Consider the following 19,962-nt stretch of genomic DNA (forward strand, 5'->3'; position numbering starts at 1 on the left):
TTGCCTTCGATGGGAGCTGAGGTTTATAATTAGATGTTCAGTGTGGAGTGGTTGTCATGCGAGACGATACGATGAGGCTGGGGCACATGTTTGCTGTTTCAGATTCCTCCGGGGGTGGTGGTGTGGATAGTGAGGCAACCTAATGCTGCTTCGGTATCCAGGGTCCACCACAGGTTGAATGCCTGGATAGGGGAGGGAGTTTTCTGCGGAGTGCCCCAAGACAGTCCCGCATCTTTCATGAGGTCCCCCAACACGGGGAGGGGGCGTGGTGGGGGTCGCTGGTCCATTGCCTTAGAAATATGCTCCGGCTAGCATGGAAGGAGCAGAAGGCTTGGGGTCTGCCCATGGAATCCCCAGCTTCACCACAGCTCGTTCCAGTAGGTGCAGCAGCTCTTCGTGGAAAAGCACTTGGGAAGGCTTATGAGCTATCCCTTGTGCCTCCTCCCCTGACTCTTCTCCTTCCCCCTCCTCATACTCCTTGGAGCCACACTGGGTTGTGTGGAAGTCAGGCAGCTCCTGGTGGGTGGTCATCCCCTCCTCATCTACCTGGTGAGGACGCTATGAAAGATCAAGAGGGGAGGTGGAGCGTGGCCTCGAGAGTAGGAGAGCTTCTTCCTCCTCTTCGTCCTCACCCAAGACACTCGTAGGCCGTTCGGCATTGCAAGAGAGACTGGGGAGGGGGCTGAATATCTCACCCCGCTGGTGGATAATCCAGAGTCGCAACCTCGTGCAATAATACAAAACAATGGGTTGGAAAGACCCGCTGCTGTGTGTCCCTGGCCCAGACAGCGGACACACACCGGCTGAGTTTCCCTGGGGGTCATTAACCACAACCTGCACACACTTTTGAATCTGCTGAAGACTTATCAGCCAAATTGCAATGAACTTCTTTTTTCTTCTCTTTCTCTTAGCTCAAAGGGCTTGCTTCCAACAGTGGAGAGCTGAATAAGCAAAGAGGGAGAGTGACAGGCGGTGACCCATTATATATACCAGGGGGCAGGCTTTATGATTGGTTGGTTATTGGTCGTAGGGGATGGTAGCTCAGGAGGTAGAGCTGGTAGTCTAGTAATCTAAAGGTTGCTGGTTTGATCCCAGGCTCCTCCTGCTAGCATACTGTAGTGTCCTTGAGCGAGACACTTAACCCCTAATTGCTCCTGATGGCTGCGTCCATTGGTGTTTGAATAATTGTAAGTCGCTTTGGATAAAAGCGTCTGCTAAATGTAATGTAATGTAACGTTATAAGGGCTTAACTTTATTCAGCGGAGCTGTCTGGAGACAGCTTTTGGCATAATAAGAACTCAAGTTCAAAATGAAGTAAAACTGGAAAATACACCAGCTAAAGCAACTGAAACAGGATAACACATACCATCCTCTCTCCCAATTTTGTATGTCTCTCTCTGTTTTCCCCTCTCTCTCCCTCTCTCCTTTCACGTCTCTCCAGGATATGTTTGGCGCTGTCGGGCCCTTTCATGAGCCAGCTGGCCATCCGCTTGCTCCAGAGCCTGCGGGTGTCTGACGCACCGCGCTTTTACGGTCTGCCCAGCCTGGAGAGGACACTGCTGGGCATGGTCACCCTGACGGCCAGGCCCGGCTGGAGCTCCCACTGCCCAGACCAGGAGCCCCTCTCGTTGTGCTCCAAGTACCTCAGTGGGTTATTAGAGGTATGTTACAGGTGTGCTGTGTGCTCAGGATTGTGTTTTTATGGTTATGTGCACATATTCACATGAAAATGCAGGTCTCCCAAAGCCCCCTCCCCTGTATCTTCTCGCCAGGAATGTGAATGCCTGATTGCCCACGGAAATGAACGAAGGCAAAAACCACAATACTGTCTGTGGAATTAATTAAAATCGAGCCAATGTGGCTGTGAAATGCAATAGGTAAAAAAAAAAAATAATAATAAAAAAAAATATATATATATATATATTTTTAGATAGGCTGCACTGCAAAGCTGCTGATGAGGATAATCAACCTTGCCCATTCCATCTGTTGTGTTGTTTAAATGTCCATAACAGATAAACCACAACATTAGACAAAGCAACTTGTGCAGCAGTAAAAAGTGTGAGGATGTCCAGGTTTTGATTTCATTTTTCCTTTTAAATTTCTCAGGATGCTCCCGATAGGCTAACACAATAGCATCCACATTTCTTTACTTGGTCTTGGTGGGCAGGTGTGATTGGTTTTTTTTTCAAGGCCTTCACTGAGGTTGTTCACAATGTGGCTTAGTATGCCTATTCTCCCCACTAAGAGGTTTTATAGATTATACTAGAGAAACTAATCCACAAAACATTAAGCTCTATCTATTCCGGCGGTAAAAGTAGCGCAAAGTGAATCACCGTGGCCGAGAGATTCTTAACCCCCCCTCCGCTACAGTGGTATGCCAGACCGCTATGTAAAATGTATTGTGATTCCGTAATAGTATGGATGGTCTCTACAACTTGATCTGCATGCATCTCGATATGAAATTTAAACACTGATATGACAGAATCAAAAGTCAGAAGATGATCCTTTGATTGAAGATATAAGGGTTTGTTCTTGGAGCCACAAACCTACTTTGTGGAGAAAATTATTTCCAAGATAGCCTCCAAGTAAACAAACTTGGAGAGAGACTTTGATATTAGTGCTTAGATTGGCTGAGAGCATTTGTGCAGCTGTATTTTAAATTGATGGAGGTTTTTAAAGTTGAAGTTAGATTTCTGTACCTCGACACTTGACTTGAAGCTGACGCCTCCATCCACCCCTCAATGAGTCGGGGCAAGAGGGTCAGTAACATAGATGATACTGTAGCAAAGATTTCAGCAAATTGGCCAGGTCATCGTGTTCCTTTTTCGTCTAACAATTTCCACCTTATGATTTTTGTCCTGGGTCATTAATGCCGCTATCTCTCAAGCTAAAATAAAAACCCCTCACTGCCATTGTGGATATGAAATCATCCAACCTTTCAATTCCATTATTTAAGATGTGTGTGCTGCCCAGTGAGGACTGTTAACCCTGTGAGATAATTTGCCGCAAGCTTTTATGAGTTAGTTTAATGGCGCAGAGAGTACTTGTTGGAATTGGGTGATTTGCCAGTGTAATGACATATTGTGGGTTTGAGTTCTTGATTTGCATAAATACTGGTGTGAACAGATTGGACTACAGTGGCACAGTTTTCTTAAGGTATTTGCTCCTGCTCTGCAATCTTAGCGATTTGGGGCCTTGGCTAGATCCATCACAGCAATAAACTCTGATGTTGTCATTTGCCTTGCCCTTTTGCGCTACCTTTCAGCCAGACTATTGGGAGGGTTTTTGGCCGTGGGGCTCAGCTAGCCTTGGGCTCTCGTGCCATCAGCTCTCCAGTGCTGTCTCACAACCTGAAGGCAAACAAAGCAAAACAATTAGCTTCCACTGTATTTACCCTTGATTAAAATGCATCGCCTCGCATGACAGCCACGCTACACTAAACATCTAATTATAATTTTATTTCAGAGTGTTCATATGGAGAAATCCTACTGAAATATAGAAAGAAAATCCTGCCGCTACATGGTCTCAAAGGTCTCATGGTCTCATCCCATTCACCACTCTTCTCATCCCTGGCGCCTCAATGGATCAAGAAGCAGTGTGTCAGAATGGTTTAATTGCTCCCCGTCTTCTCACAGACTAAAGATTCATCTCTTCAGACTACACCTGAAACCTACTTGCACTGACCTGTCTACCCCATGAGCATCCTTTTTGCCTTTACTGTCTAACGTACTTTCATTACAACCAAAAAAAACCCTCTCTAACACTACTAGTACGATAGTTAACTTAATCTAACTCAAGTTCTATGATCATAGGCAAAGGCCCTCCAACTCTGTCCTTATTAGCTTCCCTCGTGCGCATGCGTGCCTTACCGAAAATTTAATGTACCCATCAGCCTATCAACTGTGGCCTTCCGTAATAAAAGAGCCGTGGGCGGTCCATTCTGCTCCCCAGGGATCTTGACGACCCTAGGAAGACAGCAGGAAAAGCTAGAGGGCTTCACCTATGATCATAGAACTTAAGTTAGAGTAAGCTAACTATTGTTCTATTTCAACTAGGCTCCACCCTCTAGCTTCTTCCTTATTGGCATAAGGCAAAACCAGTTGAGTCTACGCCCTGCTGTCAAGACACAAGGCAATAGCTCTACTGGGACAACCTGCTAACCGGTAGGCATAATAACTTCCAAGGTTTAACAGAGCAGTGGAAAACAGCATTAGATTCATATGCGTTTTTTCCACTTTAAAATAACATCGTGACTCACCTCAACAGAGTGTCTTCGATGTATCTGGACCGACTGTTAAACCAACCGTGCGCTGGGACCGTCCATCGTCATTTGTATGTATCTGAATTAGCATGTCCGCGATGTGTCCGGACCGGCGGTTAAACCAATCATGCACTGGAGCTGTCTATCTTCATTTGCATGTTGGATAAGCAGCTCCCACAAACCTATCCACGTAATGCAGTAATGCAGAGGGACGCTGTGCGGAGCACTGAGGAAGACAGAGATCCTCCAGATACATTGTTTGGATAAAATCTGACAAAGGGACATGGTGACAGCCATTAAGCTGCCATGCAAATGTCTTCCGCTGACACACCCCCAAACAGGGCAGTGGAAGCCATCACTCTGTGATACGAGTGAGCCTGGGTGTCAGGTGGAAAAACCTGACCTGTGTCCATGTAGGCTTGTGAGATGCCCTCAGGTAACCCATGAGAAAGCTGCTGTTTGGACAGAGGTTTTGCGAACCAAGGGGCGTGGTAAAGCACCGCTGCAGACAACAGCACAGCTCCCTCTCCCGCAGCCGCCAAGCTGTGGTCCGACTCAGGGCAGGGAGCATTCGTAATGTTTGTCTGTCTCGCAGAGGGGATCGGCGCACAGGCTCGACAGAGTGGAACGGCATTCCTCCTGCGCCTGAAAATCATCCTCATTATTATTTATTATTTATACTTCTGGCCAGCGAGCCTTTTTGTTACTCTGTCCAATAAAAACTCTTGTGCACCACGGCAAGAAAGACTCCGTTCCCCTCCCTAAAACACTACCTGTGAGACTCCCACAATGCTGTTTAGTTTTCTCTCCCATATTGTGATTCTTTCACACAGGTGATCTCTTCCTTCTATGTGGAGTGGGGTGGAAACGCCACATCTTTCATGGGGAAGGGTGTGACCAAGAACGCAGTCATCTGCCTCCTTCACCTCTCCCACGAGATGATCACTGAGAGCAAGGGCAAGGTTTGGCAAGGAGTCCAAATTCAAATCTATAGTGATCACAGTTACAGTCTCCAAGAAGTTCACAGAGCTACGGTAGATTGATCCAGTATGGCTTCACCCGACTATCACACAATGAGCTAATCAATCGGTTTGACTCCCAGTGCCTTATTTTCCTTGAAGGCAGTTTAGAACGTTATAGATAGCAGTTTAGATACAGATAATGGTCAAATCAACCAATATACAATAAGGTTGACATGACATTGTCCCCATGTCACTGGACAGAATCTCTGCATTTTATTACTGTCCCACATTGTCCCTGTATAGATTCAATCTATGAGTCACTGTGGACCAGTTGCCAATTAACTTTTGATGCAATACCACCGAAATATAGACAAGCACCTCCAAACATGCAGGATCCAACCAAATGTAAGATGTTGTCAGGGCCTATGACAAACCAAAGTAATTTCAGTTTGTTATTCTGTTTTCTTCAGGACTTAATTTCCCAGTGGTCTTTGGGACACGAAGCAGGTACTGAGGAGGCGAGCGGTTCTCAGCTCGGCTTGGCCTGGCTCATCCCACTGTGGGTGGATCGAGATCCAGAGGTAGGTGTAACTCGACATCCCTGGAATCACTAGCGCTTGAAATAGAGGAATTCATCACAATAATCATAGGAATAAGATTGCTAATAAATCTGAATATTTTAATGGTTAGTGTCTTAAACCATTGACAAAAACTCTACAAATATTTATTATTATCATTGTTATTCTATTATCTGCTTCGCTTATGTATTTTAACCTTCACAATATGTATGAACCTTATAATCATAAACTGAGTACCTTTTAATCCCTACATGGAAATTCTGAAGTTTTTCATTTATCACACAAAACACACTTAAAAAACACTGCTACCCTTTGCTAACACCATTTCACAAACTAAAAACGGTAAAAAAAAAAAAATTGTAACTACTTGCATTTGGGACAAAATGAAACAAACAGTGCTGAGTCACAGCTCACGAACGCAACGAAATGAAAACCGTGTGACAGCCGAGAGTCCTCGATTCTCTGTCTCCAAAATATACGTTTGCCAACATGCTCGTCTTGAGAGGCTCCCCTGACATGATCTGTCGTCGCTGTCATCAATGTGAACGTCAATTTCTATGTCAGTATAAATAACCCCGGTCGTTCATGTTTCATATTTAACAACAGCTCAGAGAACTTTTTCCCTCACTATTGGGACGTCTGCGGCCTCAAACTTCACGTCATCTTTTAATCTGACGACAAGCACAAGCCTCCCCTGGTTATAATTTGATCATATATTCACCATTTTCTCTTCCACTCTTCTGCACACAACTATCTTTTCGACCTTGCTCACTCTCAACCTCGTGCTCTCCTATTCCCTTCTTCATGTCCCTCCACCTAGGTGAGGTTTGCCAGTCTGGGGGTGGGCAGGGCCCTGTCCTCGGCACCCAGCGGGTGCTGGGCTCTGTGCGCCAGCTGCCAGAACATCAGCGGGGGGCTGTGGGGGACGCTGCTCAGCATCCTGCTAGACCAGCAGGAGTGCAGCCTGGTCCGCAGAGAGGTGGGTGTCATGACTAAAACCACCCGGAGGTGTGGGTTCACGCTCCAAACTGCAGCACTGATGAGAAAAGAACGTCAACAACTGGGAGGCCTTTAGCAGCGTTTTGTTTTGTTATTACTTGCCAAAGTCTAATAACCTTTATTGTGAAATAACACCTGCATTTTATAATAAACATCTTGAACGGAATACATAATCTTTGCCGCATTTTGTAATAACCTATTAAATGATGATCAACATGTTATGTAATAGCACGACAAAATTGCTGTCTTTATTTTATATCAAGGATCACGCTTTAGTCATGACACTAAATAAATTCCCCATTATTAGGTATTTACAAAAGCCTATTGCGTTCAAGGTGTCTATTACAAAACTTATGGCACCTTATTACAAACGCTGGTGTTATTACATAATGAAGGTCAAACTTGTTACATTTTGTTAAGTTATTGCAAAATGTGGTGTTGTTACATATTGTGTTTCGAGGCCATATTTAGGAAGTTCTCATTTTGTCTGCTTAGTAGTTTATCTTTGAACTTGTAGTACGATTTGGGCACTGTTTCTACAAAAGGTATAGTGGGGCCAATTTACCAGGTGTACAGAATCTGAAAAGATCTCAAGCAGGTCCTTTAAAAAGTCTTAATTATGTTGATACAAATATTAGGGCTTAAAATTCTTAATTATTAACATTTTGTCTGAGTCAAGTTCTCCCTCGCAGTCAACCTTTCTGATGTTATAATCCTTATGCCTAGCACTGAACCAAAAATTTGCCTTCAAACCAAATAATCAATTTTAAAGATAAATCAATAAATCTTACCTGCGCTGCTTTGAGAGTAAATTTGTCCAGAAATCAATGCCTTTGTTGCAGAGGGTTGTGTTTTAGTGATTGTGTTTGTGGAGTATTACCAGTAAAGTACAGGCAGATGGCAGTGTTGTCAATGCTCTGACTTCTCTGTGTCTGCGTGCGTGCGTGTGTGTCCGTCCGTCCGCCCAGGCAGCGTTTATTTTGCAGAACTTGCTTGTTATGCCCATGCCTGCCAACGAGGAGGATGCCGAGGACTCCAGCTGGAAGGTCAGTGGCCCGGCCGGCCAGTTTACAGCTTTTTATAGACCCTGGATCAAAACTGCCTCATTGCTTTTATCTCACTCACTCCCTTCTTTTCTTTCTTCTCCCTCTCCTTTCTCATCCATCCACCCTGTCCTCTCCTGGAGAGCCCTGCACAGCTCCCTTAGCTGGACTCAGATATTTTTAGTTTTGATCTTTCTCCCGTCATGCCCTTCAACCCCCAAAGCTTTTTAATGACAGAATCGACACCCACCTTGTTAACGCAATATGTAATAAAGCTGCCGCTGTCACACTTTACTACTTCATAAGATAATATATAATAACACTTTATTAATCCCTGAAAATCAAGTTTGGAAGTTGTACTAAACTACATAATAGTTCTAATTCTAGTGGTATTATAAATGCTACTAAATAATAATAGTAATAACCGTAGTACCACTAATAATAAAGATAATAATAGTAATTAAAACAAACCCCTCTGCTCATAAAATATTTTATATATATAATATGATATATATGGTGCAAACAAGAATATTTTGCATATATTAAATTAGATAATTTGAAATACAATTTTATGAGAAGGCTCACACAGATGTTGAAACACACGTACACATGCCAATATGAGACAACAATATATCAATCATTTATAATAAGATGACAATTTTTGTTTATTACATAACATTCAATTATTACATGTTCATCACAAAGATGTGTGACCAATACATAATAACCTCTTCATTATGAAATAGATTATTACAAAATGCAGCCAAACTTATGTATTATATTCAAGGAGTTTATAACTAAATGCGAGTCTTATCACATAAGAAAGGTTACTAATTTATTACATTTTGGCATGATATTGCATAATGTAGCATTCCCTTCCTCTGAATCTGTTGTTCTTTCCCTCTGCATCCTGTCCCAGAACCCTTGCGTACACGATGAGGTGTCAGGCGTGTCCCTGGTGGGCCTGCCTGCGCTCCAGGCCCTACTGTACCACTGCCACTACTTCCAGCACGTGGCTCTGTGTGTGTCGGTGTGTTACACCGGCAGGTTCACCTTCAACCTGCAGCCCTCCCTTGCCGACGGCTCCAGTCCACAGGAGAGCACCTCGGGGGGTACGAGTCGTCCATCCTTTCTACAGATGTGAAATTCTTTCTGTATAATTAACGTATTATATTTAACACTGTAGCCTTGACATGTAATCAACAAAATATGAGAGAACAATATCCAAAAAGATTACGATTTGTTTTTTCTCTATTCTTTATATATTATTTTTATCTATGTATATTTTCTCTATTATTTTTAATTGTTTTACGTAGCCATGCTATTTGTTGATTTGTAGGTATCTTAAGCTGGTAACAAGCTCATCTGGCCCCCAACAGAATGTAGGTCAATAGCTCTTCGGTATTGTAAAAGACTGATTATTAACATGGGATGATGAGACTATTTTGATTGGGGGGGGGGGACAATAGAAATTGAGAAATGCCGCTTATTAGAACTTCGTTGTATTGGAATTGTAAATACCTTCACTCACAGTTATGCAATTAAATGTATTGTGACAATTCACCATTACCGTGGTCCCTTTTGACTGTATTTTTCATTGCCACGTTCAAATACTTGGAATATCAGCATTTTAGTGCCAGATAAAGTATATAGTAAGTAAGTTATAGTAAGTGTCTATGATCGTCCAGATTCAGAAGACTCCCTGAGGCTTTGGAGCAGCAGTCTTCCAGCTTCAGCCGTCGACCTCAGCAGAGCATCCAGCTCCCTCTCTACCTCCAGCACTGTGGTCAGCCAGCCGCACACACACACACACCCCCACACAGACACACACCTGAATGTACAGTAGGTAGGCCTGACTGTCTGTGTCCATTCCAGATTCGGGGTTCTGGCCCACACACCCCCACGGCTCCCTCCCCACTCACCGCTGAAGAATCGCCTGCCAGCAGACTCATGGCTCAGGGTACGGAAAGAGTGAGAGAGGAACTTGTTTTCGGTGCTCTTGCAGTCATCGTAACGCTGTTTATTTTCACGCTTCAGACCAAATAAGATGTGAACTGCAGTTTCTTTTGAAGCGCAAAACCTCCGTCTAGCCCGGTTGTCAGTGATCCTTTAATTCTACTGCTCGACGGTTATCACAGACTGGACATTCGTATAAACATAGCTGTAGAAGACATTCTTCTCCAGGTCGATATTTTTATGATTTAGTTCCAGGTCGATATTTTTATGATGTGGTCTTCAGCCATGTGTGTATGAGTTGATGCCAAAGCTTTTTCTTTTAACTGTCTGCTCACGCAGGCCAAAGCGACACAGACACCAGCGACTCGGCCGTCTCCCAGGATTCCCGGCAGGGTGAGCCCTTGGCGGTCAAGTCTGTTGCTATGGTTACACCCGACCTCCTGACGGCCCATTGCGGCCTGCTCACCAACCTGTTGGCTGTTCTGCCGGACTTCACCCTCGCTGCTCTCGGACACGGGCTGCTCCTGAAATCTCTGGCCAGGTAGCAGGTCACATGCTGCATTCACACTGCTGTCGTTATCGCTGTTGATGATTTGAAAGTTTTTTTTCCCCATAAACAAATTAATCCTGACTGCATCAAATATTCCAGTTGCATCAAAGTTATTTTAATGTTTTATGTGTTTATTGTATTTTTAGATTTTCTATTTTTTGTTACGCAACCCCTAATAAGCAACAAGGATATGATCGTGCTGCGGATCAAAGAACCCGGAAAACTTTAATGCGTACCTAACACAACTAAACTGGACCCCGTGTATTGCTGCCTGCAGCTATATTTATTATTATTATGTATTTATTCGTTTTTCTGGTTGAGACAATTGGGACTATATGCATTAAACAATATTTGAGACTCAAATGGAAGCACCTTGTATTGCTGTCTTCCATGTTTTGTCTTTTTTTTTTTTTTTTTTTCCCCCCAGTCTTGTGGATGCCAAAGCCATTGAGAAATGTCTGAGTGAGCTCAAGTCACCAATCACTCTGCCAGGAGAGAGAGACGCAGTCAGAAACCAGGTGAGGATGGATGTGTTACAGCACTGTAACACATTCTCAACCTTGGGATTTGTTTAATTTAGTTAAATATGTTTCTAATAATAATTTCTATAAATGTGCAATATACATACTTTTGAAGTTTTGAAAGTACAGTGAGAAAAACAATTATTTATTATCTGTTGCTTAATGACCTCAATGTGAACGATAACCGCTGCTGTAACAGACAAAAATTATCTGGAGTTTTGACGATTGGAATGCTATTATGACTCACAATCAAATAAACAGAGGTTTGTTGTGTTCACCTTCAGCCCCACAGCAGAGAAGAGGTTGTCTGAGGCCTCCTGTAGGAGAGTGTGTGGGTAGAGTTGTGCAATTTAGAAACTTAACATGCTTGCACTCAAAGCATCCTTTTGTTTAAGCAACTGGAAAACTAGGTCAATTCTCTGGATTTATTTATACTCTCACTTTCATTTCATTTTCAGTGTAGTGTGAAGGTGCCTCTGTTATTTCAGTTTATATAGTAAATGTCTTTATGTGTGGCCTAAATGTTACTCACTCCATGTTTCCTCCAGGTTGTTGCCTTACTTCAGCTCGTGTCTGGCTTCTCCAGGCTGCTGCAGTCATGTGTTACCGTGAACCAAGAGCTGATTGGTCAGACGGACTTCCTGAAACCACTACTGACCAGTCTGGTGACTGTGCTGATGCTGGATACCAAATGCTTGGGTAAAAGCTTAATGCGGATTTCTAAATTTTCTCCAGTATTAGCCAGCTACTAGGGATGGGAATAATCAGGGACGGTCCAATGTAGTACAATGGTACCTCGACTTACGACTGTAATTCGTTCTATAAGAACGGTTGTATGTTAAAACAGTCGTATGTCGAAGCCATTTTTCCCATATAAATTATGAAATCACGAAGGGTGAAAATAAACAAAATACAGAGCGCAAACACAGTAAATATGAAAAAAATATGGATAAGCCACGAACTACGTGCACACACGACGTAGGTCGCCCGCTGACTGACTGCTGACTGGTCGCCAACGCGCCCACTGCAAATTTCCACGGTCGTATCTTGGATTAGTCGTAAGTAGATGCGGTCGTAAGTCGAGGTACCACCGTATTAAGATAAGAAATAACTTTATTAATCCCTCTAGGTGGGAAGTTCAAGAGTTACTGTGGCTACGTGAGGAACGCAATGTAATACAAAATAAAAATAAGTAAAAGGTGTAGATTTACAATGAAATGAAAATAGAATGCAAATATACAATAAAGCAATGTGGCTGCAACATTCTTATTTATGCCGGTGTATAATTACTTTTATTAAAAAAGTTATGAGGAGTGGATTACAATGATATGCAGGTTCTTATTCATATAAAGCAATCACTTATTTTATTTCAAACTGGAGTACAGAAAAAATACTACTTTCCATCAGAAATGTTAAAATACAAATAACTTCCACAGTCATCATCATCATCATCATCATCATCATCATCACAATCATCCCCCCAGGTCTTCTGATTACAACGCTGGAATCTATAGCTGTCACTTTATTCGCTTTGACTAAAATAAATATAAACAAAAGATGATGGGAATAAGTTATTTTAAACAGCACAAATTAAATGAGGACTGGGGGAGTAAGGGTGTCCCTATTTAAATAGCTAAATACAACAAAGAAAATTCATAAAAAAATGTTTCACCCATTCTCCCCCATCTACAATCTATGTTCACGTGTCCAAGTCCACGATTCGATTTGGATACAAAGGGTCACAATTCGACTCAATGGAATAATTAAGAGATGTCTCACGATACTGATACGATATTGATATATTCAACATTTCATACATAATGAGAATTGCTGCCATGAACCGTCTGACGCGCACTACAAACATATTTCATGGAACACATTCAGTCTAATACAGAAATATTTCAAGTAATTTGCAACTTTGAGGAAAATGGTTGCATTACTTCAAATGATTAAATAAATGATTAAAATGTTGCAATCATTCAGAAATGTTAACAGTACAATTTAATTGTATTGTAGTATTTTTGAACCCGGTCCTATTCTCAACCTGAATTGTTTGGACAGCTCAAATCCCTCCAAAGGCTCCCTGCTCGCATGCGCTGACGTGTTAATCAATAAAACGTTAGACGTGCGTGTCACTCCCGCCGTGCTGTGTGTGTCTGCGTGTGTTTTTTTTTTTTTTTTTTTTTTAAAGCTCACCTGCATGATGAGTTTATTTGTCCCTCGCTGTGTCTCCCTACTCAGACGCTGGCACCCGGCGAGCGGTGTGCGTCAGCTGGGCACACGTGTTTACGCTCCTGGCTACCCTGGTACGCGGGGACGTCTCGGTGGCGTTCCCATCTGTCTCTGTTGCGCTGGGAAGACGCTGGAAGACATTTTCAGGTACACAACGCACTGATACTGCGCACTGTCTGCTCCATGTGATGAATAAATCACCCTCGGCAGTACCGGACAGCCAATCTTGACTTAAGTCGCCACGAGTTGCACATTTTAGGCATATTGGTCACATTTGAAATCAATTATATATCTCAAATTATAAAATATCTCAACTACTGTAGTGTGCAAATATAATAATGTATCCACATTATTAATGACTAAGCAGGTGAGAGGCGTTGATTAGAACAGCTAGAACAGTTTACGAAGTCCAGAAATGTGCATTACTTTACTGTAATGCAGTCTTGACGACACCTTTTAACTATGATCATATTACAATAATCAAAATCCCAGGCGATTATTTGTCTCATATTACAATATCGATATTATATTGTTATAGCGCCCCAGCCCTAAGTGCAAACTACTTGGAAAGTCTGCAGGTAAAGATGTAAAATGCAAATAATGCATTAAAAGTATGATGCAGAATCATTACGGTAATTTCTGCATCATTGCTGTTTCTGTGTACACTGTGTCCTTGCATACAGTGTATGCAACATGTCAGTGTGCACTGAACAGATGCCTGGATGGCTCCCAGAGTTACCTCTCTGATAAATGGGGCAGCAGGGAAATATGCAGTGTTCAGTGAAAAGTGATTGCGCTCACCCAACTGTAAGTGTGTGTGTGTGTGTGTGTGTGTGTGTGTGTGTGTGTGTGTGTGTGTGTGTGTGTGTGTGTGTGTGTGTGTGTGTGTGTGTGTGTGTGTGTGTGTGTGTGTGTTGCATGTGCACTGCATGTGTGCATTCGAATGATCTGTGTATCCCCCCCACCAGTCCTTCACATTTGTGTAGTGCAGATTTCTTCAGGCATGAATGAATAGTAGGGCTGTCGGAATTTAGAATGGGAAAACAATTTGTAATTTATTTTTCTTTTTTTACTCCCCGCACTTCATCATGGAATTACCCCCTCATTGATAAAAAGAAAAGCGCTCAAATACATGATCTTTATTTCCCCGCTGTCACTGTCTTGGCTGCAGCAACATTGAGCGTGTGTGTGAGTGAGGAAGCTGTAGAGCCTGGCCTCCACACGGTGGCGCTGCAGTTTCTCTGCGCGGTTTTCTCAGAAGAGTCCAAACAGTGCTCCTCGGAAGCCCCCGAAGCCCTGACCCCGCTGTGCAACATCCTGAGTGGTCCCCCAGCAAGCCACCTCTGTGAACTACTGCTTCAGGTAGCCCAGCCCGTCGCACTCACCACAAACTGCCACAAACTTTGTCATAGTATGAGCTTGTAACAGCGGAATAAGGCACATCCCATTGCGTAATCTGTTGACATTGAGCATTAGAACATATAAATTCAGGTAGGCAGTCAATTACACTCAACCGAACTAATGGAAACACACTTATTTCACATTCTGTTCTTTGCAACAGGGGGTAAGAGTGCGTCTGTTACACACGGTCCATTACACATGGTGCTGCTTTTGTTTTGTCACCACATCGCTGGTGCCGCCGATCGAGAGTGCCCCATTGCTGGCGCTCAGATGAGATGGGTCCCCTAGTGGGCACCGAGCCCTGTGTAGCTGCACCGTTTGCACCGTCTGTAGTTACACCACTGACTTTGTGACCAAACCTGAACAGTGCCTCGGGGACAGAAGAATCCTCTGAAATTGATCTTCTCCTTGTCTTTTGGAGTTTTCACAGTGACTACGATCATAGTCCATGGCTGAATTGTATCTACACTAGAATTCACAGTGGACTCTCTGCCCCTGTTACGCCTTCATTTCTTGCGTTCAAATCACGTGGGAATTTACGATGAAAACGACTTGCTGCTTTCTGCTGCTTGTAGCATCAATCTGTTTTTTATCCTTAACTACTCTACTTATAGTAACTTATGGCAAAATATATTTGGAAATGGCTTTGACATACTGAAACACATTGAACCACGGCCTTTGCCTATAATACCATGCCCACGGTATAATTTTATGTTGCAAAATTTGAGAGCCCTGACAAGTGCCTTCTGGTGCTGTGCCGCGTCAGAGGACTTACCATATGTTTTTCATTTTAAATATAAACTATTTATTCATATACAAAAAATGAAAGGGGGAAAATTAATATTGCGAATACCGTATTCTGCGGTACTTTGGTAGATACCGTATCGTACTGTGAAATTTCATAAATCCGCAAATAAATAATGTACTACTTGCGTTGTTTAAACCATTTTACAAATAAATGTTACTGAGTCTAATGAACAGAAAAAAACTATGCTGAGACACGTTTTGCTGTCATTTCTGGTCGTGCTGCTTATGTCCTCTTGTCAGCTCTCTGTCAGTTTCACTGTGGGTGGCGCTCAGGCAGCTCCTACACCCACACCCACACCCACACACACACACACACACACACACACACACACACACACACACACACACACACACACACAGCGACAGTGAACCAGGTTAAGATAACTCGAGCCCGAGAGCCCATTTCATTTATTGTTTCATTTGTGGTTTAATTTTATTTATGTTTTATTTATTTAGGATATTAAAATATATTTTTATCATTACAATGTCTGAATACGCTTAACAATTACAAGTTCATTGCCATTTGAAAGAGAGTACTTGCATTTTTATTCTATTATCATTAATTCAGTGGCAAAGAAATGGTGTTAAAATTACAATAATATCGTTTATCGCAATATCATCCAACAAAAGAAGTTATCGCTACAGGCCTAAGCCCTGGTGTTTGAATTGGACGTTTTCTGCAACGATGCTCATTTGCATGGAAAGGGGCCTATTTAAGGCCAAATGTGCCTGGGAGCAGGGAGCCTTTGGAGGGATCATATGGATAATACCTACTTTAAATACTTGCAAATAGCACCAACACACTGAGACGGTATTTGCGTAGCAGCGCAGTTAGTGGGTCTGCGGGTAAAATAGACACCTTCTTTTTTGCTTAATTGCACTAATTTAGTGGTCACAAAAGCCGTGCAACCCTTTTGTGAATTCGCCCCTGTGTCTTTATCAGCCGGTTACTTATTTTATTGGTGTGTGTTAGTTTCTACAGCTGAATAGATGAGCATGCCCCCCCACCACCCTCCCTGTGTGTGAATGCAGAGCTTTGAGAAGAGGTCACTTCAGGACCCCATGAAGATGCCTACAGCCAGAGCTCTGATGTCACTGCTGGCCTGCAGCCCCACTGCGCAGCACCACGCTGTGAAGGGTAACCCTCCCCAATTTCACTCTTGATAGAAATACTGCCATTTTTCTTTGTCTCTGTCCAATGGGCCCCAAGTGGCCCCCCAAGTGGACCAGTAGCCCGTTTCTTGTTGGTTCCCCCGTGATTGGTGGAACAAGTTTGTTAACACTTCGACATTGGGGACAGATATAATGGGTATGACTCCGTAAGTCAGTTCATTTAGCATTTTTTGTGATAAATTATTTTGTTAAAATCTCCCAACTGTATGAAATCCACAGTGTAACATCCACAATATTCTAATGTCTCCCTCTGTGCCTCTGCAGCGGGTCTGATCGACAGCTGTGTGGAGCAGATGAGACAGAGTCACTCGCAGCTTAACCTGGAGTCTATCCGACCAGGCAAGGCCGCGCACCGCAGGAAGGTGAACACTCTTTATAGATTGCTTTTCTTGTTGGTAATACATATTTTTTTTACTGAACATAAATAAGCCTTGGTCACACATTTTTGTTTGGCCCTATTATGGCAATGAATATACATTTTTAAATGGCAGTCTCAGAGTTTTTTCTGTTCTGTTTTCTGTTCTACATCATCAGGAGGACGGCTGTTTAAAAGAGGTCAAGCTGATGGCGGAGATCCTGCGGAACACTCTTTACCGCAACGATGGGTGCAAAGTGAGCCCCATTCACTGCCTTTTAAATCCTTGCCGCTAATTGGTTTTTAATGAAACTCCGTTGCGGCAGTGCGCTGTGTGAGATTTACCCAAATGCGTATGGCTCTATTAACATCTCAGTGAATTTTGTTTTCCAAGTTCACACTTGCGAGACTCTCATTTTAAGTTCATTTTCTCTGTTGCCTTTTCACACAGCAGTTTTTCCCTTGAGCTGAATGGTTTAACCATATGTCAGGCAGACTATTTTATATTTTTATTTTTTATTTTATTTTTGATTTAACCTTTATTTAACCATGGTAGCCACTTTGCGGTTTAATCTCTTTCCTGAGAAAAGCAGCACATAAATAATTTTAAAAAGACATTTCAAAGACATTATAACCTCCAAACATAAAAATGATTGAAATCATGAGCATTCCTACTGAAACAGGTGACCAATACTGTGTGAAATGAAATACTCAAGTTTTAGTTTTTTCATATTCACGCCTGTTTGTTTTGCCTGTACACTGACCAGACTTGTTAATTATTGCTATCTGTGTTTCTGCAGCCGTGCAGACCAGGACCTTTTTCTTTCTTTTTTTTTTTTTTGCTGCTTCTATGTGTCATGTCACAGCGCGTGTGTGTCTTCTTACATAGTGTGTGTGTTTGTAGATGGCGGCCACGGACGCCCGCCTCGCACCGGCCATCCACGCTCTCTGGCCCTGGCTCCTATTGGACGACCCCACCATGGAGGAAGTTCTGGAACTGCTGTGCGTCTACACCGCCAACTGCACCGCAGGTCTGTGTACACTAGCTGACTGTGTGTGTGTGTGTGTGTGTGTGTGTGTGTGTGTGTGTGTGTGTGTGTGTGAGAGTGAGAGAGAGAGTCATGCACACAACCCTCTAAGAGCCTCATTGTCCTTCCCAGTGACCGCTGAGCAACGCTCCGTCTAGCTGTATAAACCAATCTGCCCCTTACAATAGCTGCAGTGTCAAAGCCCCTGCCCGTCTCCATGCGTGTACAGCGATGGTTTGGTTTGTTTACTGCGGTTAAAGCTGTGGAGAGTGATAAAGCATCCCTGTTTTAGGCCTCAGAATCGGGCTTTATCGAACAAGAGCGTTGACACACTAGGGCGGGGTTTTGGGCAGGATCTCACAATTCGATTCAATATAGATTCAATGCAATATTGATGATGGCTGACTATAAGACTCTCTAGGGATATATTGACATCTTATACATACCGAGAATTGCTGCCAGCTTTTCTGTAAACTATCTGACGTGCATTACAAAAATACAACACAGAACAAATTTAGTACTCAATCCAGGGATATCATTTTTCAGTTCATTTGAGATGGTATATAATCGAAGAAAATTATTGCCTAACTTGTTGTAATTCTGTTCTGAAATTAAATTGTATTGAGTATCATTTTTGTCTTTTTTTAACCCTGCCCTTTTACACACATAGGAGGAATTAGACTTTGGTTGTCACTGACTCACAATTTTTGTACAGAAAATACCAGTGAATGGTTAAAGAAAAAAAAAAAAAGTAAAGCAGAGTTTATGAAAAGTGAGCTCTATTTACAAAGAGTGCAGCAGTGCAAGCATCCAAAGAGGTAGAGTGTTCAAAAACGCATGTGGAATAGAGGGACTGATATACAGTGGGGGAAATAATTATTTGATCCCTCACTGATTTTAAGTTTGCCCACTGACAATGAAATGAATGGTCTATAATTTTAGTGGTTATTTTTGGTAGGTTTATTATAACAGTGAGAGACAGAATATCAAAAAGAAAATCCAGAAAATCACATTGAATAAAATATATAAATTATTTTGCATTTCATTGAGTGAAATAAGTATTTAATCCCCTATCAAAACATGACTTAGTACTTGGTGGAGAACCCTTGTTGGCAAGTACAGAGGACAGACGTTCCTTGTAGTTGATTACCAGGTTTGCACACATCTCAGGACGAAAGTTGGACCACTCTTTGCAGATCCTCTCCAAATCTTTAAGGTTTCGAGGCTGTCGCTTGGCAACTCCAAGCTTCAGCTCCCGCCACAGATTTTCTATAGGATTAAGGTCCAGGGACTGGCGAGGCCACTCCATGACCTTAATGTGCTTCTTCTTGAGCCACTCCTTTGTTGCCTTGGCTGTATGTTTTGGGTCATTGTCGTTTTTAGTGTCCTGACTGAGAGAATGAGGTTGTCACCCAGGATTTCATGGTACATGGCCCCATCCATCTTTCCCTTGATGTGGTGAAGTCGACCTGTCCCCTCAGCAGAGAAACACCCCCAAAGCAATTCTTTGGGGGAAATGCTTCCACCTCCATGCTTTACGGTGGGGATGGTGTTCTTGGAGTCGTAGTCAGAATTCCTCTTCCTCCAAACACGGTGAGTCGCATTGATACCAAAGATCTCGATGTGGTCTCATCTGACCACATCACCTTCTCCCAAGCATTCTCTTAATCATTCAGGTGTTCATTGGCAAACTTCAGACGGGCCTGTACATGTCCCTTCTTGAGCGTGGGGACCTTACAGGCGCTGCAGGATTTTCTTGGTGACTGTGGTCCCAGCTGCCTTGAGATCACTAACAAGCTCCCCCTGTGTAGTTCTGGGCTGATCCCTTACCTTTCTCATGATCATTGATACCCCACGAGGTGAGATCTTGTGTGGAGCCCCAGACCGAGGGAGATTGACAATCATTTTGTGTTTCTTCTATTTTCGAATAATCACGCCAACGGTTGTCTCCTTCTCACCCAGCTTCTTGCCAATGGTCTTGTAGCTCATTCCGGCCTTGTGCAGGTCTACAATCTTGTCCCTGATTTCCTTAGACAGCTTTTTGGTCTTGCCCATGATGGAGAGGTTGGAGTCTGATTGATTGATTCTGTGGACAG

The 19,962-nt window shown here is 42.9% G+C and overlaps 1 protein-coding gene across 1 annotated transcript in view; it reads left to right on the forward strand.

The window, feature by feature from the left end:
* The window catches only part of rttn (rotatin), a gene marked incomplete at its 5' end in the record, with an annotated part of 60,888 nt that overhangs the window by 33,963 nt on the left and 6,963 nt on the right, over positions 1–19,962 (forward strand). Inside the window, 17 exons of the mRNA XM_080020392.1 lie at positions 1,442–1,661; positions 5,095–5,223; positions 5,694–5,804; positions 6,622–6,780; positions 7,769–7,846; positions 8,763–8,955; positions 9,532–9,629; positions 9,719–9,803; positions 10,139–10,340; positions 10,777–10,867; positions 11,419–11,569; positions 13,112–13,249; positions 14,274–14,464; positions 16,343–16,448; positions 16,748–16,845; positions 17,018–17,095; positions 17,743–17,869. Coding sequence (XP_079876518.1) covers positions 1,442–1,661; positions 5,095–5,223; positions 5,694–5,804; positions 6,622–6,780; positions 7,769–7,846; positions 8,763–8,955; positions 9,532–9,629; positions 9,719–9,803; positions 10,139–10,340; positions 10,777–10,867; positions 11,419–11,569; positions 13,112–13,249; positions 14,274–14,464; positions 16,343–16,448; positions 16,748–16,845; positions 17,018–17,095; positions 17,743–17,869 — 2,255 coding nt within the window. The remainder of the gene's footprint in view (positions 1–1,441; positions 1,662–5,094; positions 5,224–5,693; positions 5,805–6,621; positions 6,781–7,768; positions 7,847–8,762; positions 8,956–9,531; positions 9,630–9,718; positions 9,804–10,138; positions 10,341–10,776; positions 10,868–11,418; positions 11,570–13,111; positions 13,250–14,273; positions 14,465–16,342; positions 16,449–16,747; positions 16,846–17,017; positions 17,096–17,742; positions 17,870–19,962) is intronic.

The sequence above is a fragment of the Zeus faber genome, assembly GCF_960531495.2.
Source record: "Zeus faber genome assembly, chromosome: 19".
Taxonomy (NCBI): Eukaryota; Metazoa; Chordata; class Actinopteri; order Zeiformes; family Zeidae; genus Zeus; species Zeus faber.